We start from the raw sequence: 26920 nt of genomic DNA, 5'->3' as shown, positions 1-26920 counted from the left end.
TTTATTTTTTAAATTTTTTTTGGTGTTCTTCCCTCTCTGCATTTGTATAAAAAAGGTCTTAAAAAACCAGAATACTGCAGAAACTTGAAGAATTCAATTATTTTTGTGTATGCTCTTGTATGTATTTTGTATAATAACTCATAGAGTTATTATTTAGAAAACTTCTAAATTTAATACGTTTAAAATTTAAAAATTTATTCTTACTATTTTTAATTCTATTTAATATGAAAAACTCCAAACATATAAAAATAGAGAGAAAAATATAATAAATGGCCCACATTCCTATCACCCAGCTTCGATTTCAATACTTGCCAATTTTGTTTGACCAGATTTTAATTTTTTTTTTTTTTTGAGATGGAGTCTCGCTCTGTCACCCAGGCTGGAGTACAGTGGTGTGATCTCGGCTGACTGCAATCTCCGCCTCCCAGGTTCAAGCGATTCTCCTGCCTCAGCCTTCCAAGTAGCTGGGACTATAGGCACTTGCCACCACACCCTAATTTTTGTATTTTTAATAGAGATGGGGTTTTGCCATGTTAACCAGGCTGAACTTGAACTCCTGACCTTAGGTGATCCACCTGCCTCAGCCTCCCAAAGTCCTGGGATTACAGGTGTAAGCCACCACGCCCTGCCCAGATTTTGATTTTTAAAAGCGTAGAGTGATATTCAGAAACATTTACATACTAAATAAAATAAAGATTAAATTCATTAATTTTATAGCCTTTATAAGAAATACTTCGATAGTCTATGCCATGCCTATGGTTCTGTAAGGACATAGATCAGTGAGATACTCAATTCCTCTATTATAATCTGCAGAAAGAAATAAGAGTAGCAATATTGTTATATACATAAATCTTAAAATTAAAAAAATAGCTTCTTACATCCTTTACTTTCCAAAATACCAGAACAAAATCTTATTTTGACTGTGATGTATCTCTGAAGCATTCTATTTTGAGAATTTCCAGATAGTCTTATTTCTGTCACTAACAGGCATTCTTCTTAATCATTGTGTAGCTCTAGTAATGCTGTATTATTTTAAGCTGTCATACATATAAATCTACTATGAAAATTCTAGAGGGAAATAATTATAAATTAAAACATTTAAGTATATACCTAATGGACTATTTTTATTTTAAAAATTAAAATGTCCAGAAAGGTCCTAAAATTGAATATATATTTAATGTATAAGACTATTATTTATTTTTTATTTATTTATTTATTTTTGAGACCAAGTCTTGCTCTGTCCCCCAAGCTGGAGTGCAATGGCGCGATCTCGGCTCACTGCAACCTCCGCCTCCCGGGTTCAAACGATTCTCCTGTCTTGCCTGCCCCAGTAGCTGGAACTACAGGCGCGTGCCACCACACACGGCTGATTTTTTTTATTTTTTTATTTTTAGTAGAGACGGGGTTTCACCATGTTAGCCAGGATGGTCTCGATCTCCTGACCTCGTGATCCGCCCGCCTCGGCCTCCCAAAGTGCTGGGATTACAGGCGTGAGCCACCGCGCCAGGCTGTATAAGACTATTATTGAGAGATTTATTTTGAAATTATACACCCTACCTATTATTTCTCTTTTAATATTCACAGTCTTTTAGAGTTTGAGGCTAAATTTGTTTGTGTGCATCAATTTAATAGGTATACTTTCCTTTTCTTCCCCCTTTATGTTGGTAAATATATTTCCCATGAAAAATAGTGTCTGAAGCAGCAGAATATTATTTACTTTGCATATATTATCAGAGAAAAAGAAAACAAACCTTAATACGAATCTCATGCAAGATCAAAACTTTTGTTTCTAAATGGAATTCAGTATAAGAATCAACCTTTTTTTTCAAGAACATTCTCATAGCATCAGGCATATAAATTAAAAGCATATATTTTAAAATATGAAATATAAATTTTAGTAGTAGAGGTAAAAATTTGATTAAGACAAGACCCCTTTTCCCCATTTGCAGCCATAAAATTATTTTATACAAACTTTTAACTCTTTATGTTACTATGACATTATCTTTTGCAGAGTTTTCCAAAGAAAGCCTTCATTTAATAAGTGGACATTTATTTTTTATTTTTATTTTTTCATTTATATTACATTTTATTTTTTCAACTTTTATTTTAGATCCAGTGGTACATGTGCAGGTTTATTATCTGGGTATATCGCATAATGCTGAGGTTTGGGGTATGAATGATCTTGTCACGCAGGTACTGAGTATAGCACCCAATAGTTAGTTTTTCAGCCCTTGCCCCCTCTCTCCCTCCCATCTTTAGTGGCCCTCGGTTCCTACTGTTGCCATCTTTATTTGGACATTTAAGATCACAGTTGTGCTTACTGGCTTTTTCCCTTCTTGACTGCGGCTGTCTATATTTGGTTTCTTTTCCAACAAGGCAAACAGATGTGCAGCCCCCGATTTGGCTTTGGAATATTCAGGAGCCAAAACGAGTGTTTCTCCGATGGCCATAGCTCCATATGCAATTGCAGTAAAAACTCTATCAAAAGATAAAGCATTTGAATCTTAGGTCCATCGATCCATTGTAAAGCAGTAGAACTCTAAAAGTAAAGAAAAAAGCAGGCACAGGAATAGAATCTTTTGATGTAGACGGCACCCCTAATGCTGAACACCAACAAGTTATCTCTTTAAAAAATTTCTACCATGTAGTAATCATTCCTTGCTCTGTACACCAAAATGACCTTTGGAGTTTAGGTAATCTTAAAAATGTCTCTTCCAATTAGAGCCACAGATCAAAGGTCCCAACTAGTGAATATAAAACTTCTTAGCCATCTTGATATGAGGCTTGCTTGCTTGGAGATTTGACAGAGAATTCAACTGACAATAGGAAGAATGAATCTCCAGTAGTGAGATCTGAATTTACACAGTAGATATGATTTTTTATTTGTTTGTTTTGCATATAATATAGTTAGGACAGATAACTGAAGCTAAATGACTGGTTATCTGTCTGATATGCTACATGATTTAGAGAGCAAATCATGGGGATCATATTTTCCTCAGGTTCCCAAAGCAAAATCTGACTAAAAAGACTGAAAGAAGAACCTTGATCTTTTAGGTTTGTTATCGATTATGATCTGAGTTTCAAAACATGTTAATTATAAAATGGTAAGTATGCAGATGATGTTTGGAAGCACACAGAATATTTACTCGATTGTGGCAGAGGACCTGACCATGGTTAAATATTTTCCTCTCATTTTCAATATGAAAGTACTGTACTAGAAGGCAAAACAATGCATCTTAGTAACAAAGCTAACGGCACAATCAGGCTAAAACTGGGCCAGTGTCGCTGGCAATATTTAAACATTAGGCAGTAAAAGGTCATCACAGAACCCTGTTGCTTGTTTGCAGTGCTGGATAACAGCAAAGTAAACACGTCCAGGCTCTTTGTGAATTTCCCCTTCAATGGGGCCTACCAAAGGGTAGATGTTGATGCTGATGCAATCTCTTCAGTGACCTAGACCTCAGATCCTGAATCTTGTTGGCTTTACAAAGATCAAATACAGTATAAAATATAAAAACAAAAATAACACTAAAATAATTGTTACTTAGTTCTGTGATGTCAAGGCATTTTTAGTACTGATATTTACAGAAAGTGTTTAAAGCTCAAAATGCCACTTGAATTATTTGATACCCAGCTATAAACATCAGAAATGGTTACTGAGTTTAGGTAACCCAATCAGAAGGTTTTTTTTTTTTTAAATGTGTTTTTAATGCAAGGAAAAATCAGACTGAGTCAGACTTAAGCCTCAGTCTGATTCAAGAATCAGCAGGTGAGCTGGGAAGATAATTGGATTATGGAGACCTGGTTTCTAGTCCCACAGGGATAGAGCCTTCTGTGAATCAACAACTGAGAAAATAACTTCTTCCCATGATTTGAGGTATGCTAAAATCTCTACCTGTCCTAACATTCCCACTATAAAAGTAATGGTAAGCATTAGACATAAATGTCTAGAGGCAGACGTCCTTGTTAGATCCCTCTGAAAATGGAAATATTAATGAGAAAGGGAGAAGGGCCTTCAACTCAGAACTTGTGTTTGTGGGAGGTAAATGACCCAAAGGATGGAGAACGGAGCAGGAAGAAAGGGTTCAGTTAGAGAAGGGAGAGTACAAGCAAAAGCCCTGATACCATCTTTAATGAGGAGTGCTGAGAGAAACATAAGTGGGATGGGGGCTGATGCTGATGAGGGTTATGTTGAAGACCCTGGAGGGGAAGTGTGGACTTTGAGGTAATGGATTATCTGGGGTTGAGTCAGGGACGCTACTCTTCTTCATCTTTTTTTTTTTTTTTTTTTTTTGAGACGGAGTCTTGCTTTGTCATCCAGACTGGAGTGCAGTGGCATGATGTCAGCTCACTGCAACCTCTGCCTCCTGGGTTCAAGCAATTCTCCTGCCTCCACCTCCTGTAGCTGGGATTACAGGCATGCACCACCATGCCTAGCTAATTTTTGTGTTGGCCAGGCTGATCTCGAACTCCTGACCTCGTGATCCGCGTGCCTCGGCCTCCCAAAGTGCTGGGATTACAGGCATGAGGCACTGCGCCTGGCCCAGGGACAGTAATCTTCTTTACGCTTTTTCTCCAGGTGGATTCTGTATAAAAGTAGGCCAAGGCCCACACATGGAAAAAACTGGTCTGCTACAGAATTTGTCCTTACCTAATCAGACCCAATTAGCTAGGGTGAGCTAAACTGAAATTCAGTTCCACTCAACAAGTATTTATTGTAGAACAACCTGTGCTATAACTCTGTAACATAGTTAAACCAGATCCTTCAAATCTGGTTTAAACTCCTGGAGGCATTTGAACTGAACGCCTAACTGGGAGAAATGTACAGGCCAACGTCTCACGCCACTGTTGGTCTTGAGGAGTTTCACCCATTTGGGATATATAAAGAGGAATAATTTGGTATCATGACAAATATTTTAAAGTCACTAACAGGGGCTGGGTGCGGTGGTTCACGCCTGTAATTCGAGCACTTTGGGAGGCCGAGGTGGGTGGATCACGAGGTCAGGAGTTCGAGACCAGCCTGGCCAACGTGGTGGAACTCCATCTCTACTAAAAATACAAAAATTAGCTGGGTGTATTGGCACACACCTGTAATCCTAGCAACTCACGAGGCTGAGGCAGGAGAATTGCTTGAACCCAGGAGGGAGGTGGAGGTTGCAGTGAGCCGAGATCACGCCACTGCACTCAAGTCTGGTGACAGAGTGAGACTCCATCTCAAGAAAAACAGCAACAACAACAACAAAAAAGAAAAAAAAAAGCTCTCACACTTCTGTAGCAATACATTAGCACGGCAGGTCAAATCAGAACTTTCCAAGTCCTTACTCAGTAAGTTTCTTTCTTTGATGAGAAGGCAGAGTATCTTTCCCCATAGAGGTGGTCATTAAAATTATTCCCATGCTCATCTGTATATCATCCATATACAACCCAGAGACTTCTTACCACCCTAAATTCTTTTCTCAACAGATAGGAGAGAGAAAATAAGCAACTAACATTTATTTGGTTCTTTGGATCTTATAGAATGTTTTCATATACAAGATACCATCTAATCACCTAGGAGATAAGTAGAATGGAAACTTATCAGTCAATGAATGAGGAGACTCTAGCTCAGAAAAATTATGCAATTTGCCCAGAAGCACATGAAACTGCAGGGTTGGAATGTGAGCTGCCTTCCTCTCTGTGTTTTCCCCTACATGGTCTTCCTTGCAGTGGAAAGCTGGCTGGAATGGTCTTTTCCTACATGTTGGAGTTTGTTACCACTTGTTTTCCACTTTAGAATCTTCACAAGGCCCTAGATATCAACTGTCCTTTGATTTCTCTCCTTTAGGTCCCTTCAGTGGTTGATTTAGCCTTCTTATCTTATCCTTGTCTGTCTCTTCCGGGTGATCTCTGGGGAGGAGCCAGGCAAGAGCTAGGTGGCTGCCATGGCAGCCAGCATGGAAATATATCTTTCCTGTTTTGTTTTGTGTAACCAGTGTTGCTTTCCTAAACACAACAATGACACTCACAGTTCTTCCCTGGCTGCCCAGCCTCCTAGGGCAAAGATGATGGTGCAGGCCTAGCTCACTTCTGTCCATCCTTTATTATTTTAAGGTATCGACCAACTGTTAATACTCATTGAAAACCCATCTGTGTTGCTCTTTTAGCCAATAATCACATTATTGTTGGAAATACAATGTGGTTTCTTGTCAAGAACTGCATTTGGTTTTTAACAGAACTAGGAAACACACTCATAAACTGCCTGGTTCTGCTTCTCAGGCAGTTTTCAAAGCTGTGGCTTTTATTATTACTGTGTTGAAGGCTGCCATGTCTTGATTCTTTCTTACCTATATGCTCTGCTTAGCTTCTTGATAATATGGATAGAAAATATGGAAGAAACTCACAGAGATAGAGAAAGCTTTGCAGTGGGGAAAGGAAGGCTACAGAAACCTCTCCTGATTAGGAATGGTTCTTGGTCTGTATTGCAAAAGTCAAGTTAGCTGGAAACCAGCCTAAAGGGACTAACACAAAGAGACAGGATAAAATAAACTTATTTTGTACTTCGAAATCTGCACATTTATAGTGAAATAACAAATAGAATGTGTTACCAGGACTAACAAAGGGAGAGGTGAGTGTTTTACTACACATGTGTGCATGAGAACCTAAATGAGATTTTCTAAACGCCGCTACGCCTTGTCTGTAAGGTGGCAGAATGAAAATGTTATTGCCTTATTTTAAATGCTCATTTCAGATAAACTTCTACGATAATAGAGATAGAGACAGCTTCTACCATAAGACATGCATGTTATCTTTTTTTCTCTTTTAGAGGCTTTTTCCTCTAAAAAGCCTTACTGACTAATATTATGAGCACATTAAAGAATTCTGCTGTTAAACTCCCTTTGTGTATCTCCCTTTCTGAGACACAATGTCATTTTTGAAAGAGACACAGATAACCCATCCTTGTAGCTATAAATTGTGCTTTGGAGTAATCTGGAATGTTTGATAAAATGAAGATTCCTGCCCCATACTAGATCTACAAATCAGATTTTGCAGGATGAGATCTAGGTATCTACAGTTTTAACCAGTTCCTAGATTGGTGAGTTGGAAAACCATTAGTTTAGAGAATGGCGCAAAGTGCCTTTTACCTAAGAAGAATTCTAGCAGGAGGGAGTTTTCTTTGTAAATTTCTTTGGTTTTTAGCTAGTCAATGAGATTGAAAGCTGTCTGTCATCCTAGATTCTGGAAGGTACAGAGTCTTCTAGGCCAGGTATAATTTAGTGTATCTAAAGGGACCTTGTGACACATTCATGGTAGTTGGGGCCACATTTGGTCTCTAGCACCAAATCCTCGTTGGTGTTGAAGACAAATCTCATCTATTGACATTATGCATAGTGCTATGTTGCTCTTTTGGCCAATAACCACATTTAATACTGGAGGAGAATCCCTAGAGAATCTCTCATTTGTCCATACTCCAAAAGTATGGGTACCCTTTTTCTGTATGTATTCTGACTGAATGGAACTCAAAAAGTGAGGCTGGGTGTGGTGGCTTACACCTGTAATCCTAGCACTTTGGGAGGCTAAGGGAGGTGGATCACTCGAAGTCTGGAGTTTGAGACCACCCTGGCCAACATGGTGAAATCCGGTCTCCACCAAAACATACAAAAATTAGCCGGGTGTGGTGACATGTGCCTGCAGTCCTAACTACTCAGGAGGCTGAGGTGGGAGCATTGCTTGAACCCAGGAAACGGAGGTTGTGGTGAGCTGAGATCATGCCACTGCACTCCAACATGGGTGACACAGCGAGACTCCAACTCAAAAAAAAAAATAAAAAAGAAAAGAAAAGAAATGTGATACCAGTGGCTCTAGCTCAGATAGCTCTCTATTTCGTCCTTCTCTTGGGGCACTGGGAAATACCAAGGTCGTACTATTCTTTAATTGTTACTCTTATGTTAATGGTCCTTCATATGTTCTGATAGTTAAAATGCTTATGTATCTAGAAGAGACGCCCTTTTAATGAATTTAATTAAAAGAAATTCAGGAAGCATGGTAGGCCAGCTCAGGGAAGAAATTTTTTTTTTTTTTTTTGAGACGGAGTCTCGCTCTGTCACCCAGGCTGGAGTGCAGTGGCGCAATCTCGGCTCACTGCAAGCTCCGCCTCCCAGGTTCATGCCATTCTCCTGCCTCAGCCTCCCAAGTAGCTGGGACTACAGGCGCCCGCTACCACGCCCGGCTAATTTTTTGTATTTTTTTTTAGTAGAGACAGGGTTTCACCGTGTTAGCCAGGATGGTCTCGATCTCCCGACCTCGTGATCCACCCGCCTCGGCCTCCCAAATTGCTGGGATTACAGGCGTGAGCCACTGCGCCCGGCTGGGACTTTTCATTCTCATATTTTAGGGCTATAAAATAACACTAAGCAAGTCACCTGTTCCATTTATAGGTGAGGAATCAGCCCAACTTTGAATATTCAAATGTTTGAAAAACTAAGCAAGAATTATTTAAAAAATAATTTCACAGAAATATTCTATGCATGTTTGGCCACAGAATTTATAATAATAATAATATATGTTGTGTAAACCAAACCTCTGGAATCTGGAACCATGAACTTGAATCTGTGCTCTGCTACTTACTGATTATGTAACTTTGAGCAAGTTAGATAATCTCTTTGAGTCTTAATTGTTCTCATCTGTAAAATGGGAACCATAGTATTTCACAGGGTAGTTTAAAGCATTAAACAGAAAATATATGGCAAATACTTAAAACTGAGTAAAGATTCAATCAAGGTTTGCCGTTATAGCAATTTTCGTAAGTAACGGAATGGTTGGCAGTCTTGGAAAGCCCCTTAAAGGAAACATCCTGACTGGTGTCATTTGCAGGCATGAAAGTGACTGGCATGATTTTGAGGTTGTATCATTCTTCGACTGAGAAATTTTTTGCTTAGCTTTAATCTAAACAAATCTCAGTAGGTACAGGCAAATTCTCAATTCCACACATCATATTTTGTATCAATGGTTGCCCTCGATTTAGACCCAGTCCTCCTGCCAAAGCACCTGGTATTAGACATATGGGTGTAGAAAAGAATAAAATTAGAAAAATTTGTGAAAAACAGACTCCTGTTTTCAAAGTGTGAAGGTGACTCTGAAGGCACATTTCCAGAAATGACTGGACTGCCTAATTATGTACCATTCCAAATCTCCCCCTTAATTTTGATTCAGTCATTCATTCAATAAATATTTATTGTGTGTCTATTATGTGCCACCCACTTGTTTTTGGCTTTTGGGAAACATCAGTGAACAAGATAGGTTACAACTCATGCTCAGTCTGTGCACTCATAAATATGGAAACACAAAATATAGTTTCATAGAATCATAAGTGTTGTAAACAAAATATGGTGATGGGAAAGAGAGTGATGAGGTGGGAGGGTTAGGGGAACTACTTTGGACCATCAGTGAAAGTCCCTCTGAGGAGTGGATTTAGCAGGGGAAGCCTGAGTGGTAAGAAAAAGGTAGCTTAGTAAAGCCCTGGGGAATGACCAATCCAGGCAGAGAATAGCAAGTGCGAAGACCCTGCAATGGGGAGGTCCAGGGACAGACATGGCAAGTGTGGGGCTGATGAGTAGTTAACATGGGAGATAGAGGTGGATGAAATTGGAAAGAAACGCAGCAGCCCCATCATGAAGGTCTTTCAGGTCATGGTAAGGACTTTGGCTTTATTCAAATTTCAGTGGGAAGATCTAGATCTTGCAGAGTTTTAATAAACTGATGCTATTAGATTTGTGCATTAAATGATCAGTCTGGCTGCAGTGTGGAGAATGGATTATAGGGAAGCAAGAGTGGGCGCAAGGACATCGGTGAGGTTGTTGCAGTGGTCCAGTCAAGACAGGGAGGGGCCTGGATGAGGGTGAAGAGGATGAGAAGAATTTTGGAATTAGAGTCATGAGGAATCAGTGATTTATGTGGTGGACAACAGCAAGAGAAGCAACAGGGACGACTCCAACATTTTTGTGTGGATGGTGGTTGGTGTTATTAGTTAAGATGGGAAAGTCTTGGGGAAGATAACCTTTGGAGGGAAAAACCTTAAATTCTGTTTTGAACACATTGAGATGTTAGTCATCCAAGTGGAGGTGTCTCATAAGTAATTGGATAAGGGTCTTGTGCTCAGGGCAGGGTCAGAGTTGGAAATATACAGAAGGACGTTATCAGGACACAGGTGGTATTTAAAACTGACAGATTGGATGAGATCACTAATGAAAGTGTAATAGATGAAAGGTCTGAGAGCTCTAAAGCCCTCCAACACACAGAGGCCTGGCTGAAAAACAGGATCCAGTAAACTCTCTCTCTCTCTATATATAAAAATATTTATATATATAGGGCAAAATATGCCTTCTTGTCATTCATTTCTTAGGAAATTTGTGAGACATTATGAAACTCTCAGTGTGGAGATGGCTTCCTAAAGTATGACTGTAAATCAGTGAGGATGAATTATTCGCTAAGCAAATAACCCAGAAGAAACACATATAAATGAGTGTTTCTTATATATATATAAATTTATATAAATATTTATATAAATATAAATTTATAAATATTTATATAAATATAAATTTATAAATATTTATATAAATATAAATTTATATAAATATTTATAAATATAAATTTATATAAATATTTATATAAATATAAATATATAAATATTTATATAAATATAAATATATAAATATTTATATAAATATAAATATATAAATATTTATATAAATATAAATATATATATATATATTTTTTCCTGAGTTGGAGTCTTGCTCTGTTGCCCAGGCTGGAGTGCAGTGGTGTGATCTCGGCTCACTGCAACCTCCACCTCCAGGGTTGAAGCAATTCTTTTCCCTCAGCCTCCCAAATAGATGGGATTACAGGCGCCCACCACTATGCCCAGCTAAGTTTTGTATTTTTTAGTAGAGATGGGGTTTCACCATGTTGACCAGGCTAGTCTTGAACTCCTGACCTTGTGATCCACCCACCTCAGCCTCCCAAAGTGTTGGGACTACAGGCATGAGCCACCATGCCTGGCCTTCTTATATTTTTTTATAGGTGTGATTACAAAGCAAAGAAAGAGTAGTGACAGAGAAATTGATGAGAAGAGATGAAAATTCTTCTGTGAGAATTTGGAAAATCATCAAACATCGTACGTTAGTATGAATATGTTTAATTGGCTTGCTTTCTACTAATACTCAAAACTAGTTATACAGAAGGAATGGGGCCCTGGGGATTGAAGAAGGCTGCAGAAAGTTTAGAGCAACATGAGGAAAACATGTTTTGAGTTTCAAACTATTGGCTTGCAAACAAACTTTTGGATTACAACCAACTTTCAAGCTTGGGAGTGCCTGGATTATATTAGAACAAAGGAAAAACTGGCTAACGGGGGCTGGTGAGCTGAATTATTTACGTGATTTCAGATTTTGTTTCTTGTTAATCTACCTAAGTAATTAGTCTTATGTAATCAGAATGAAACCGAAGCCTAAATATAATTGTGGTTTATAAGTTCACACCGGCAATAGTGCACACTATTTTAGAGGCTAGGAGAACATAGGAAAGGGAACTTGCAATTTCTGTCGAAATTTTATTTTAATTTTTTTGAGGCAGAGTCTCACTCTGTCATCCAGGCTAGAGTGCAGTGATGTGATCTTGGCTCATTGCAACCTCTGCCTCCTTGGGTCAAGTGATTCTCATGCCTCAGCCTCCCAAGTAGCTGGGATTACAGGCAGGCACTGCCATACACGGCTAATTTTTGTATTTTGACTACAGACAGCGTTTCACAGGGTTGCCCGGGCTGGTCTCAAATTCCTGACCTTTGGTAATCCACCTGCCTTGGACTCCCAAAGTGCTGGGATTACAGGCATGAGCCACCACATCCAGCCCTTCTGCTGAAATTTTAAATACAGATATTCCATTTCCATATTCCATTTTATAAGGAAATCTGCTTCCAGGAAACTTCTAAGTGGCTTTGGTGTCAGGTAAGATTTAGGAATACTGGGTTGGTGAACTCTGGACTGTTTTCTTATCAGTGCCTAACAAAGAAACTTCCTGGGACTTCACTTAATGCTTAATAAATAAATAAATTTTCATATGAATAGAAACTAAAAATTATTCCAAGTTATTCTGAAATTACTCAGGTTTAAATGACTTTTGGCCATTTCCTCAAATTGAACCAATCCTGAAAATACAAATATGCCAACAATAAAGATATTCAAAGTAATGTCCTGAGACTTGGGAAACAAAACCCAAAGAGAAGCGCCCAGTGTGTTCTGCCAAATGACAGCATCCTTGGAACCGGTGTAATCTCCCAATTCATTATTGTGAAGAGGCTGGTACTTGCATGGATGTGCATTTTTTGGTGGGCTTGTTAAAAATAACATAATGTTACTTTTTTGAGTCAAGTATTGTATGGATTTCTCTAGTTCTAAATGCTTAGCAATGACGTTTATGATAGATTAGCAACATTTCTAATATTTTAGGCTCTCAGCTCAGAATTAATACTCAAAATTAATTTTTCTAATTTAGCAGTTGCATTAGATGTTCCGGTAAAACAAATAAATTCATAATTATGTGACCAGAACTTCAAAATAGGAGCTCCAACCTAATGCTTTGGGAAGAAGCAGCCTCACCGGGACACCACGTTCAATTCCAAATGTGACATTTTTGAAGGGAAACACTCATTTATATGTGTTTCTTCTGGATTATTTGCTTAGCGAATAATTCATCCTCACTGATTTACAGTCATACTTTAGGAAGCCATCTCCACACTAAGAGTTTCATAATGTCTCACAAATTTCCTAAGAAATGAATGACAAGAAGGCATATTTTGCCCCTACATTCCCATGTTCCAGTAAACTGAAGCAGAGAGCAATTCATCTGGGAATTTAATTCAGATTTTATGCCTTATATCAGTATCAGTATTTTACCAGTTATGCTGTACTTCTTATAGAGACTAAATAACAAAAACACTTAGCTCGATTTAATCATTTCACAGTGTTAACATATATCAGAACATCCCATTGTACCCCATAAATATATAATATGTACAATTATTGTCTGTCAATTAAAAATAAAATTCATCCCAATTACCCTGATTTGATCATTAAACATCATATGAATATATCAAAATATCACATGTACCCCTAAAATATGTGTAACTATCATATATCAATACAAAATTAAAAAACATATGTATATTTTTAAAAATTCCAACTTAAAAAAAATTCAAGCATCCCTTTTCCACATATGTGATTTAAATGGTAATTAACTATAAACTAGACATCTTTTTGGTAAATAAGTACATGACCCCCTTACAAGGTCTATATATTTGCACAACTTTTTTATTTATTTTGAGACAGAGTCTCACTTTGTTGCCCAGGCTGGAGTGCAGTGGCGTGATCTCAGCTCACTGCAGCCTCCATTTCCTGGGTTCAATTGATTCTCCTGCCTCAGCCTCCCGAGTAGCTGGGATTACAGGTGCCTGCCACCACACCCAGCTAATTTTTGTATTTTTAGTAGAGATGGGGTTTTATTATGTTGGTCAGGCTGGTCTCAAACTCCTGACCTCAGGTGATCCACCTGCCTCCCAGAGTGTTGGAATCACAGGTGTGAGCCACTAGGTCCGGACTATTTCCACGACTTACATGAACATGCCCTCTGAGGTCATTCGTCCAGCTTGAATTAAATAGGCTCCAAATCGAAACCCTGCTGCATAGGCAAAATATATAAAGGCATGGCTGAATGCATAACAGCTTCCAATAATCTGTGCTTTCTTCGAGGTATTTCTGGAATGTGCAAAAGTTACCAAATAATGAGGCATGAATTATAGCAAGGTCAATTTAATAAATGTAGAGTAATATATAGAGAGGATTTTGAAATATTATAATTTAGTGGAAAGGCATTTTTCGAATGATTAAAGAGAAAGTGATTTTTTTTTTACTACTGAGAATTCTTTGAGAAAAGACAGATAATGTTATAATTCTTTTCTCTATAGTCATATACTCTGTAGTTCAGTGTAACAAATTTAACTTTATATACTGTTAAATGAATGGGCAAAGCCCATGAAAGGATGGCTAGTGTAAGAGTTAGAGATTTGGTTTAGCAGTATTTAGAAGGATTTTCTAAGTCTCCATTTTAATCTTTCATTAACAGAATAGAGGAAATTAAAGGGTGGTGCCGGCCGGGCGCGGTGGCTCAAGCTTGTAATCCCAGCACTTTGGGAGGCCGAGGCGGGCGAATCACGAGGTCAGGAGATCGAGACCACGGTGAAACCCCGTCTCTACTAAAAATACAAAAAATTAGCTGGGCGTGGTGGTGGGCGCCTGTAGTCCCAGCTACTCGGAGAGGCTGAGGCAGGAGAATGGTGTGAACCTGGGAGGCGGAGCTTGCAGTGAGCCGAGATTGCGCCACTGCACTCCAGCCTGGGCGACAGAGCGAGACTCCGTCTCAAAAAAAAAAAAAAAAAAAAAGGGTGGTGCCAACTATGAGTCCAAAAGAGTACAAAGCTATCTCTCTGATAAAGTAATATAAAAAGCATCACTAAGTCAATGTGATAAGGAGGACTAGTTTAAAATTAAAAGTGTAAGTGCATTTATTATGTATATATTCATATTTAAAATGTAAACTATTTTAGGGATTTAATGTAAAGGGCTGAGCTCTTTTCTCTTGCTCTGTCGCCTAGGCTGGAGTTGCAGTGTAATGGTGTGATCTCAGCTCACTGCAACCTCTGCCTCCCAGGTTCAAGTGATTCTCCTGCCTCAGCCTCCAAGTAGTTGGGACTACAAATGTGCACCACCACACCCGGATAATTTTTGCATTTTTAGTAGAGATGGGGTTTCACCATATTGTCCAGGCTGGTCTCTAACTGTTGACCTTAAGTGATCCGCCCACCTCAGCCTCCCAAAGTGCTGGGATTACAGGCGTGAGACACAGCGCCTGGCCCGCAATTTTATCTTCTTTCTTGCATATGTTATTTCATTAATATTCTTTCAGAAAATAAGAAAATGTGCGTACTTAGTAACAGACAGTTAATGGTAATGTGAGAGGACCTAAAATATTTATTCTAATTGTGCTTGCCCTCAATGCCTCTTCTAGTTTCTCTTGGTGAAGTCATATGAGAAATTATGACATGACATTATTAGGAAAGACTCAAGAGCAAATGAATTAGCAGGCAAACCACTGGAGTCATTTGAGAGTACTGCCTTTACAGAACAAAATTAAGTTTTTGAAGTCAGTATGAATCTATAGTCACCTGTGTTGAGTCTGAAGCATCTCTTCATACATTTGCTCGAAGGCTTTTTCCCTTGTTAATGACACTATAGTACGTATATTCTCCACAGCTTCAGTTGCTATCTTATAAAACAGGACAATACAATATAGAAATAAAATTAGTAATGGTTAATCTTTTCCCATTTGTGAATTCTAGTCAGCCACACTGGGGACATATTAAGTATATCAAGTCAGTAAGTTTTCGTGACAAATATTCTTAGCTTCCTTTCCTCCCAGAAAATAAGATAGAAAAATGACACTTTCGGATAATAAGCTTAAGGAAAATGTCTTATTGAGATTTAGTCTACTGATCTAAGTTTAGCCCCATTCAAGTTTATACTGAATTTCAATTTAAACTTGTTCCATAGACAGAAGAATAAAACATTAGTGAGCATTATGTTCACATGCAAAGGAGCTTCCTACAGATTATGAAACAATTCAAGTAAAAGATAGCAGAGGCCGGGCACAATGGCTCATGACTGTAATCCCAGTACTTTGGGAGGCCAAGGTGGGCAGATTACTTGAGGCCAGGAGTTCGAGACCAGCCTGGCCAACATGGTAAAACCCTGTCTCTACTAAAAATACAAAAATTAACCAGGTATGGTGGCACGCGCCTGTAGTCCCAGCTACTCAGGAGGCTGAGGCACGAGAATCACTTGCACCTGGGAGGCGGAGGTTGCAGTGAGCTGAGATCATGCCACTGCACTCCAGCCTGGGCAACAGAGTGAGACTTCTCTGTCTCAAAAAAAAAAAAAAAAGATAGCAGAGATAAAGTAATCACATAATTATTTTATTCTAGCAAAGAATTAAAAATAGCAACCTAAAAGGACTCAGGAACATTATAGGAAAGTAACATGGCATGTGGTTGTAAAATTCTTTATGAGATAAAGCCATTTCTCATATTGGTGTCTATGAATGTAAAAAGGCATTTAATTCAAATGTGATGAATACTTCTCCACATTTATATAGTTTATAAAGAGAGTGCATAATTACATGGGATTCAAAATGGAAGAGAGTTTTGGTTTAGAATAGCTTTTTGGACATGAGGACATGTGTTGGCTTGAAAGAGAAAATTCCTGTTTTCACATTCTGTTTCCAGATTGGCAGAGTGGACTGTGGGACAGAGAAGACCAGGTAGACACTTGGCCTTCTCTGAAGAATAACTTGGGTTGCAGGAGGGAACTAGATTTCTGGACTGTGGTGAGGACGCCAGGATTCTGCTCCCAATTTTGATGTTGGTTGTTTTAAATTCTCATTAATTTAAAAATAGACTTAAAGAAACCTCCGTTTGTAACATTCCATAGTATACGAAGAAAATGGATAAGAATGCTGAAATCTTGTTTGAGGAAAAACAAAAGGAATGAACATAAAAAAATTTTGTGACAATTTTTCACAATGGAGACAGGATGAATATTATTACATACCCTTAGAAAATAGTCATTAAGAAAACTAATTAAGCTATTCAAAGTCTTTTTTTTGTTTTCTTTTGAGGTGGAGTCTTGCTCTGTTGCCCAGGCTGGAGTGCAGTGGCATGATCTTGGCTCACTGCAACCTCCGCCTCCCGGCTTCAAGTGATTCTCCTGCCTTAGCCTCCTGAGTAGCTTGGATTGCAGGCGTGTGCCACCATACCTGGTTAATTTTTGTATTTTTAGTAGAGACAGGGTTTCACCACGTTGGTCAGGCTCATCTCGAACTCCTGACCTTGTGATCCACCTGCCTCGGCCTCCCAAGGTGTTGGGATTACAGGCATAAGCCAGAGCACCCGGCCCATTCAGTCTTAAAAACTAAACATTTGATAATTTTTCCAAATCTACACATGCAACTGAAGAAGGACCGATACATTTTATTAGTCTATGTTCTAAAGTGATGTTTAGTAAATTGACTTATTAAAAGCCATAGGGGAATGCCTCCAATTGCCTATTTGATTAGAGTTGTTTGTTGTATAGTCTGAGGTTGCTCTAATGATACATAAAGGAAAAGTCAAAGGGCACATATACAACAAAATCTCATGACATAAAAAATAAGATGAGGAAAACATAATTAGGCCTCATTAATTTAGAAATTGTATAAATTATTGCAATGTTTAAATTAGACAAGGAGGTCTAAACAACTGTTTACTGTCTCTGAGGCGAATATTTGCTACGTAGTTCAGACTATACAGCACAAGCAAACAATCCAAGGGTCCTTATCTTGTGCAAGAAAGGTGGAAAGGTCTAAGACTCAGGCAAACGAGATTACAGTGAGTCATGTGCTTGGCATCCCTATTCATGAATATGTATGATATTTGTGCTATGCCAATTGTGACACATTCACCGTGATACAGACTATAAAGGATATTAACATTATTTTGCTATTCAGAGGATGTACACCAGTGTAGCCAAGAGCTCTGAAACAGTATTAGGAGAGGAACACTTTTGTTTTTGAGACAGAGCCGTGCTCTGTCGCCCAGGTTGGAGTGCAGTGGCGCAATCTCAGCTCACTGCAACCTCCTCCTCCTGGGTTCAAGTGATTCTCCTGCCTCAGCCTTCCAAGTAACTGGGATTACAGTCACGCGCCACCATGCCCGGCTAACTTTTTTGTATTTTTAGTAGAGACGGGGTTTCATTATGTTGGCCAGGCTAGTTTCAAACTCCTGACCTCAAAAGATCCGCCCGTCTCGGCCTCCCAAAGTTCTGGGATTACAGATGTAAGGAACATCTTAAAGACCTGGATGTAGAGTCAACAGAAGACTCCTTGTTTACAACGATTCAGCTGCTAAAGGGCTGTCATGAAAAACAGATTTTGGACCTCTACCAAGATGAAAGCCAAGAAGAGTAAGATAGAAGTCCACCAATAAATAAATAAATAAATAAATAAATAAGACAAGAAAAAAAGAAAGAAAAGGAAAATAACTGCCTACCACCCAAGACTATCCAAGTACAGGCAGCCTGGGAAAGTAATGTACTACCTGCCACTGGAGGAAAAGGTGGTAGGAGATGGGGATGGACACTTGACAGGGATGTTGTGCAAGGGACTCCTACTTCAGGTTAATGGTTGGGTCAGATGATATCTCTTTCAATTCTTAGGTGTTATGATGCCACAATAATGTTTCCTTCAGTCTCTAATATAATAATTATTTGTATGAATATGGTTGATCCTAAGAAGCTTAAATACTTGTATGTCCAGGCATTTTCCAAATGATTAAATAAATTGTTCATTTATTGGTCCTGTCTCTAAAGCCTTGTTTTATATGTGATCAATATCAGTGCATGGCCTTGCATTCAGTAACTGCTGCATTGCCTGTTTGTTTTGAAAAATAAAATATTCAGAAGAATTGCTCAAGAAAATTTGATTATTCAGTGACCAGAAAATGGGGGATGATGATGTTTGAAAACATCCCCAGTAATAATGGCTGACATTAGTAAGTGCTTACTGTCTTCCAGACACTGTTCTAAGTGTTTTGCTTATAATAACATTGTGTTTTGTGCAATATTCACAAAAATTTGTAAGTGAATACTCGTATTATTCCCACTTTGCAGATGAGAAACCTGAAGTCTACAAAGGTTCACATAACCTGCTCATCTCCCAAGTTTGTCAGGATAGAATCTGGATTCTAACTCAGCTAATTAGACTCCAAAGGCTGTGCTCTAAATCATGTACCCTATTGCTATAACGTATCTACCTTCTGTCCTAAATTGGTCTGTATGCATTTCTGTCTCTATACATATCACTTTACAGATCCCTAAGAGATGAAGTTAATATATCATAAAGATGGTTAACATATCACATAGTTAACATATCATAAAGTTCTGACTGTTTTTCTCTTTAAATGTTACGATGGTGATAACAGTCTTCATTTTACCTTTCCAGCATGCTTAAGTTCTTGCTTATCTTTGTTGGCAAATCCAGTCATTGCTGCGGTTTCAATCATTCCTGTCACGGCAAGTACTGGAGCAATACTCAGAATCAGGAGTGTCATCTCCCATCCATATATAAAGGAAATGATAACTGAAAGCCCCATGTTAGTTGCATTTTGTGTTAAGACGCCAATCCTGGAACCTGTTGCCTATAATCAGATATATTTGGGGGAGGAAAAACTCAATTAACTTTACATTTACAAGAATTCCTATTACAGTTCCTTGCAAAACAAGGTAGACTTTTTAAAAAAGAATTTATACTTAAATTTATATCTTGAATTTATACTTTGAGATTAAATAATATACATATTTTTACTTATTTACTTATTTTATTTTTTTTCCGAGATGGAGTCCCGCTCTGTCACCCAGGCTGGAGTGCAGTGGCACAATCTCGGCTCACTGCAACCTCCGACTCCTGAGTTCAAGCAATTCTCTTGCCTCAGCCTCCAGAGCAGCTGGGATTACAGGCGCCCGCCACCAAGCTCAGCTAATTTCTTTGTATTTTTAGTAGAGATGGGATATCGCCATGATGGCCAGGCTGGTCTCAAACTCCTGACCCCAGGTGATCCGCCTGCCTCAAAATGCCCTAAACTAAGGAAATATTATACTTTATTTTTATGTTTTGATGTCCAATATTGAGATGTCCAAATGAACTGGATTTTAGTTTAGTGGAATCCCATGGAAGACTGTATAGAATCATGATAGGAACAGACAATCTGAAATTAAGTACTACCTCCTTAATGGGAGACTTTTATGTTGCTCTGAGACCTCTCCTTAAATAGTTTAGCAGGATTTTACAGCCCAGTGCAAGCTGAGTGTGTTGAAAGCTGAAGTTACAGGATTTCCTTTGTCTTCTCAATGATACATACATACCTAGACCATTCTTGTTTCCTTACACCCAATCACCCAGCAATAATAAAACGACTTACTTGTGCATACACATAGATACCAACACCCTGCCACCTCTTCAACCCTAACTTACAGATAAGTTCTTGGTAATAAAGCTGATGTTTGAAAATGACAGAGTCATAGTTACTATTACAAAAAACTAAATAAAGAGTCTATATTTAGTTAAGCATTTTTTACTATTTCCTATTTATAAAGTTGTAATCACATTTGCTAGGAATTTTATAGAAAATCAATATTTTAATAATAGCATTAAAGTACCAGTTTTACATACATGCATAACCGACATGTAACTTAAAATTTAAGTATTTGGAAAAGATGGCTTGAGTTATGCATGTAAATTATTTTAGAAGGCTTTATATATTCGATTTCATGGAGAGTAAAAAGGGAGAGAATGCTATACTTTAGCTTAGGTATTTACTACAATAGAATCTAATTCACCTTCAAAAATGTTCTAAAGTGAATTATTCTATTTGAATGGAAAAATTTGCATTATGGAACCTGTAAAAATGAGATTTTTGTATATTTTTTGTACATTTACCTTTCACATAAATTATCTCTTTCTATTGGTGAAGATATTATAATCATGCAAGAAATAACTCATGCCGTCTGACTCAGTGTTTTTTGGAGCATGAAGGTTTGTGTTGGAGAGGCAAGAGTTGCTATGGAAAGGAAACCAACATGGACAGGAAACAGTAGGGCAGAAGGGAAGACACACTAAAAGTGGGCCAAAATAGGAGAAAGGTCAAAAACAAACAGTAACCATAATTCTCATATTATAGTTGGAGCTAATATATAAAGGTACTCAAAAACTAGCCAACTTTAACCAGGCACTAAATAACCACTTTACCTTCACCAACTTACTTAATCTCATAACAATGCAAATAGATGGATGTTATCACTAGTCCTGTACAATAGATGAGGAAACAAAAGTAGTCAGACAAAATAACCTGCCCACAGCCATATGCTTGTAACTGGAGGATAAAGAACTCTTTTTTCCCTGAATCACTTGGGATTAAGTGGCTGACCTGATACTCTATCATCCTTGCATGCTTAGAGATGATGTTTCATAAACAAGAACATTATCTCTCTTATCCAAAATACCACGATCAAAATCAGGAAATTACATAACTATCGTTTAATGCTTACACTTCCTTCAAGTTTTATCAATTGTCTCAATAATGTATATTATAGTGAAAGGGTATCTTGAATGGAATCACTCATTTCATTTAGGTATCAGGCCTCTTTAGTCTCCTTTACTATAGAATAATTCTTCATTCTTAACTTGATGTTCATGACCTTGACTTTTTTGAAGATCATGAGCCAGGTATCTGGTAGAATATTTCTCAATTTTAGCTTATCTGGTATTTCCTCACAATTAGATTCAAATTATGCATCTTTGGTAAGAATCTCAGGGAAGTGATGCTGTGTTCTTCTCATTGCATCCTATCAAGTGGCACGCAGTTTTGATTGGTTCTATTCCAGGCATTGTTCACTTGTATCATTAATTAAGATGGTTTCTTCCAGGCTTCTCCACTGTGAAGTTGTTCTTTCTCCCTTTGTAATTAATAAATGTTTTGAGGCACTTTGAAGCTATGTCAAAATCCAATTTCTTATCAAACTTTCAACTTATTTATTGTAGTATGAACTAACAACTTTTAAATTTCTTCAGTTGTTTATAACCTGTTACTATAATCATTTATTTTGACTCAAATTATCCCAGATGTAGCCAGTAGAAGTCCCTTCACGTTGGCTTTGTCCTTTGACATATACCTATCAGTTTTGGAATATGTCCTTACTTTCTGACACAAAATGATTTTCTAGTTTCATCTTGTACTGTCTTTGCCCTACTTTTGGAGTTAGTCATTTCTCCAAAGAACCCTGGGTTCTTTTGGTGGAGAATTTTATTTAGCAGTCAAGACATGGTGCTAGTTGTACTCATTATTACTAGAATGTCAGTGGTCAAACTAGAGAATGTGTGTGTGTGTGTGTGTTTGTGTGTGTATTGATAGATACAAGCACACATTTACATCTATATTTGTTTCTCTATATTTCTTGAAACTCATGAGTCATATCAATACCTCCAATTCCAAGTCAACATTGTAAGGTTATTTCCAGTTTTCTCCTTTTCCATATTTGTTATCCCCCTCTTCACAAGGGAGAGAACTGGTTCCCATTGTCTTTAATAGATTGGTCTATGTGATTAATCTCTCCGTGGGTAACCCATCTGCTCTCATGTCTCCTGCCTCTTCTCTGCACGGACACCCTCCTCACCCTGCTCTGCCTCTGCTTCCCTGCACTGGACTGCCACCACACTGGGTGTCATAATATCGGGGCTGCAAACCCGAGCCCTACCCCTTTCCCACACTGACGGAAGGCCAGCACTCTTAGCCACTCTATCATAGTAGTGTTGAGTTGAATGATTAAGGATATTCATTAAAGTGTATACTTTGGATAAGATTTCTCTCATTCCCATTTTTGCACATTATAAGTTGGTTTCACTCAGTAAAGATCTAAGAGGCAAGATCAAGATAGAAAAGGAGTTGGAAACATCATAGTATGAGGTAAAATAAATTTTTAAAATACCTTCAAGTATGTAGAATTATCTTCATAACTTTTATAAGAATTACACATCTTATGGATCATCTTTCAGTGGGATGTATGATACTTAAACAATAAGCTGAACCATTAAGTTCTTTAGTGCTGGGATTAAAAAAAATGAGGGCCCCTGTTTACCTGGAAAGACAGGTAGAATCGACCACAGTTTGAAATATATTTTTTGTTCTGATCATGAAAACAGGATCATTAGTAAAAGTTTAGATAAAGTTAAAATCTACATGCTTCTAGATATAAATACACACATTCAGATTTGGTTTATTACGTGCATGCAGTTTTGTATCCTGACTTAATCCTTGTATATTACACTGCAATCATTAAATATTCTCCAAAAATATTTGGGTTGCCTTCAATTTTTCATTATTAAAAATAAATATGTAATGAACATCTTTGTGAAAAATCTTTGTTCTCATTTACACTTACTTACACTCAAATGCCCTACTGTTAAATTTCTAACTGGAATTACACCTTAAAAGGTGTAATTCTCCCAACTTGAAGGGACTTCCACTGGTTACATCTGGGATAATTTGAGTCAAAATAAATGATTATAGTAACAGGTTATAAACCACTGAAGAAATTTAAAAAGGTGTATATACTCTTACATTCTTGATGGGTATTGCCAAATTGCTTCCCTAAAAGATTACATCAATTTTCACCAAACTATCAAAAAGTTAGCATCTTCATTAAAAAATAACAATAACAAATCTTCCCTCCCCCCCAGGGCCCTGCCTAATTCCTAAAAAACTTTGTGGTTTCAGTTTCAAGACTGTATCTGGTGATGACTCAACCATTTTCCAATTTCTCACTAAAGCATCTAAGAAAATTTCAAAAAAGTAAAAATACACAATAGAAAACACTCAAAAAACTATGAAATACTGAAAACTAAGATGAACAGGTAGCCTGGTTAAGTGTTTAAGGGTATGATACACTAACTCTAAGAACCACGGGCATAAATGGGGATGCCATTTGGCACATAGTGCTGACTTATACTTCATCCCCTGGAAGTTTAAGGATAAAAGAGATAAATGGTGATGTATGTTACAGGCTAAATTGTGTCCCTCCCACCCTACATTTATATGTTTAGGTCTAACCTCCAGTTCCTCAGAATGTTACTGTATTTGGGCGGGGCGTGGTGGCTCACGCTTGTAATCCCAGCACTTTGGGAGGCCGAGGCAGGCCAGTCACGAGGTCAGGAGATCGAGACCATCCTGGCTGACACGGTGAAACCCCCATCTCTACTAAAAAAAAAAATACAAAAAAATTAGCCAGGCGTGGTGGTGGGCGCCTGTAGTCCCAGCTACTGGGGAAGCTGAGGCAGGAGAATGGAGTAAACCCGGGAGGCGGCGCTTGCAGTGAGCCAAGATTGCGCCACTGCACTCCAGCCTGGGCGAGAGGGTGAGACTCTGTCTGAAAAAAAAAAAAAAAGTTACTGTATTTGGAGATAAGGTAATTATAAATAAATAAATTATAGATACAGGGGTTATTAAGTTAAAGTGAAGTCTTTAAGGTAGGCTGTAATCTAACCTGATTGGTATTCTTATAAGAAGAGGAAATTTGGGCCAGGCTCGGTGGCTCGTGCCTGTAATCCCAGCACTTTGAGAGGCCGAGGCGGGCAGATCATGAGGTCAGGAATTTGAGACCAGCCTAATCAACATGGTGAAACCTCGTCTCCACTGAAAATAAATTAGCCGGGCATGGTGGTGCGTGTCTGTAATCCTAGCTACTCATGACGCTGAGGCAGGAGAATCGCTTGAACCCCGGAGGCGGAGGTTGCAGTGAGCCAACATAACGCCACTGCACTCCAGCCTGGGAGACAGAGCAAAAGTCTGTCTCAAAAAAAAAAAAAAAAAAAGAAGAGGAAATCTGGACACAGCAGACACTGCACACACAGAGAAGATCCTGTGAAAACGCATAGAAGACAGCCAACTACAAGCCAAGGCCCTCGGAGTAAAACCCAATCGTGCCAACATCTCGCTCTTGGGCTTCTAGCTTCCAGAACTGTAAGGAAATGAATGTCTGTTGTTGCAGCCCCCTAGCCTGTGGTCCTTTGTTATGGAAGCCCGAGCTAACACACTGTCCTTGCTCCTCTGCCTCCCACCCCCACCATAAGTTTCAGAGTCATATGGACTAGACAATGGGTGAGATGCTGTGGACCTTAAGTTCTTGGCATTGTTGAAGGACTTCCATGGCTTTCCTTAGATACTAAATGCTCCTGGTGCGGGGTCACCTCAAGCTCCAGATAGGAGGACCATTCTGGAGTGTGGCGTTCAGGTCGGGGACGTGCTTGTAAGTCTGGGCCTTGGCGGTAGGTGTGTGGCCATCTAAGCCTTGGGACTGGAGATCGCTGGGGAATCGAGTAGATGGCAAAAGGAGATCCCCTAAGGCTGCGCTGTGGTTTGGCACTCTTTAGAATTCCCAAGGGAAAGCTGTATTGGTAACAGGCTGTAGGGTTCAGCCCTCACCCACTTTGCTTTTCTGAATGAACCCCTAGATTGTCCAGTTTCTCTTCTAGGGAAATGACAAGAGCTCCTGTTTTCAAATTTTGTTGCTTTTCCTGACTGTAAAGCTGACATTAAGAATAACTTTTCCTCTTTTCCAGGCCCATTCCTCTCCCTACTATGGTCTTTTGAATTGAATACGTGTCCCCACAATTCATCTTTAATGTTTATTAATGCATATAAGTGTGTCCATGAAAACTATATGGTAATGCTTTTGTGTTTATCCCTTAAAATGTCCACTAAAGTACTGTGTTTAAAATCTAGGGTACAATTAAAAAAAATTGGTCTTTGCCCTTGATTCCTGGAAAGTGCTCCTAAAAAAATACTAAATGTTCCTATAGCTACATAAAATTTATATATATTGTGATGTGCAAAAATACTAAATGCTCCTATAGCTACATAAAATTTATATATATTGTGATGTGCAATCATTGGAGCTACTTTTTAAAATTATAATTATGTTTTGTTGAGAATAAGATATTCATTGTTCTTTAAATATAAAATTTATTTTGTCTAAATATTACCAAGAATTAATTACTTGTCATCAATGACTTGATAGGGGGTTATGTTTTGTAGGCCTTGATACATGTATTAATTTCCACTTGGTAGTTTCTTTTAATATTTTGAAGCCAATGATTTTTACTTTTTTGGATTTCAATTCTTGGCACAGTACCTATATTGTCGAAAGGATAAAACATATCCACCGGGGCAGTTATTCTTTTCTGTTTGGATATTTCCTATTAGGTAACCATAATATAGTTCCTGATTCCTCACTACCTTCTGTTGTTTGCGTTCTATTAACTTTAAAGATTATAGCTCAGCTGGGCACGGTGGCTCACGCCTGTAATCCCAGCACTTTGGGATTACAGGGTGAGGTGGGAGGATCACCAGAGGTCAGGAGTTCGATACCAGCCTGACCAACGTGGTGAAACCCCGTCTTTACTAAAAATACAAAAATTAGCTGGGCGTGGTGGTGGGCATCTGTAGTCCCAGCTACTTGAGAGGCTGAGGCAGGAGAATCGCTTGAACCCGGGAGGTGGAAGTTGCAGTGAGACGAGATAGTGCCACTGCACTCCAGCCTGGGTGACAGAGTGAGACTCTGTCTCAAAAAAAAGATTATAGCTCACTCTAGGCTGTGTGCGGTGGCTCATACTTATAATCCCAGCACTTTGGGAGGCCCAAGTGGGAGGATCACTTGAGCCCAGGAGTTCAAGACCAGCCTGGGCAACTAAGCAAGACTCTGTCTCTACATAAAAATGAAAAAATTAGCCAGGCACAGTGGCGTGCCATCTGTAGTTCCAGCTACTTGGGAGGCTGAGGCGGGAGCATCCCTTCAGCCCAAGAGTTTGAGGTTGCAGTGAACTAGGATCATGCAACTGCACTCTAGCTTGGGTGACAGAGTGAGACCCTGTTTCACACACACACGCACACACACACACACATACACCATGCATTTCAGCTCTAGACATTAAAGCAAAAGGAAATGAAGTAAGGAGTAGAGGCCGTGCGCAGTGGCTCACACCTGTAATCCTAGCACTTTGGGAGGCTGAGGCGGGTGGATCACCTGAGGTCAGGAGTTCAAAACCAGCCTGGCCAATGTGGTGAAACTCCATTTCTACTAAAAATACAAAAAAATTAACTGGGCACAATGGCAGGCACCTGTAATCCAGCAACTTAAGAGGCTGAGGCAGGAGAATTGCCTGAACCCAGGAGGTGGAGGTTGCAGTGAGTCGAGAT

At 38.7% G+C, this 26920-nt stretch overlaps 1 protein-coding gene across 1 annotated transcript in view; it reads right to left on the bottom strand.

Moving 5' to 3' along the window:
* The window catches only part of ABCB5 (ATP binding cassette subfamily B member 5), a 155065-nt gene that overhangs the window by 16549 nt on the left and 111596 nt on the right, over positions 1–26920 (bottom strand). Inside the window, exons 21-24 of the mRNA XM_003252628.2 lie at positions 19109–19312; positions 15251–15351; positions 13644–13784; positions 2322–2478 (exon numbers count right to left, since the gene is read on the bottom strand). Coding sequence (XP_003252676.1) covers positions 2322–2478; positions 13644–13784; positions 15251–15351; positions 19109–19312 — 603 coding nt within the window. The remainder of the gene's footprint in view (positions 1–2321; positions 2479–13643; positions 13785–15250; positions 15352–19108; positions 19313–26920) is intronic.

The sequence above is a fragment of the Nomascus leucogenys genome, chromosome 11, assembly GCF_006542625.1.
Source record: "Nomascus leucogenys isolate Asia chromosome 11, Asia_NLE_v1, whole genome shotgun sequence".
NCBI classification, from domain to species: domain Eukaryota; kingdom Metazoa; phylum Chordata; class Mammalia; order Primates; family Hylobatidae; genus Nomascus; species Nomascus leucogenys.
Note: the sequence above shows the minus strand (reverse complement) of the source record. Positions and strands in the feature narration are given on the sequence as shown.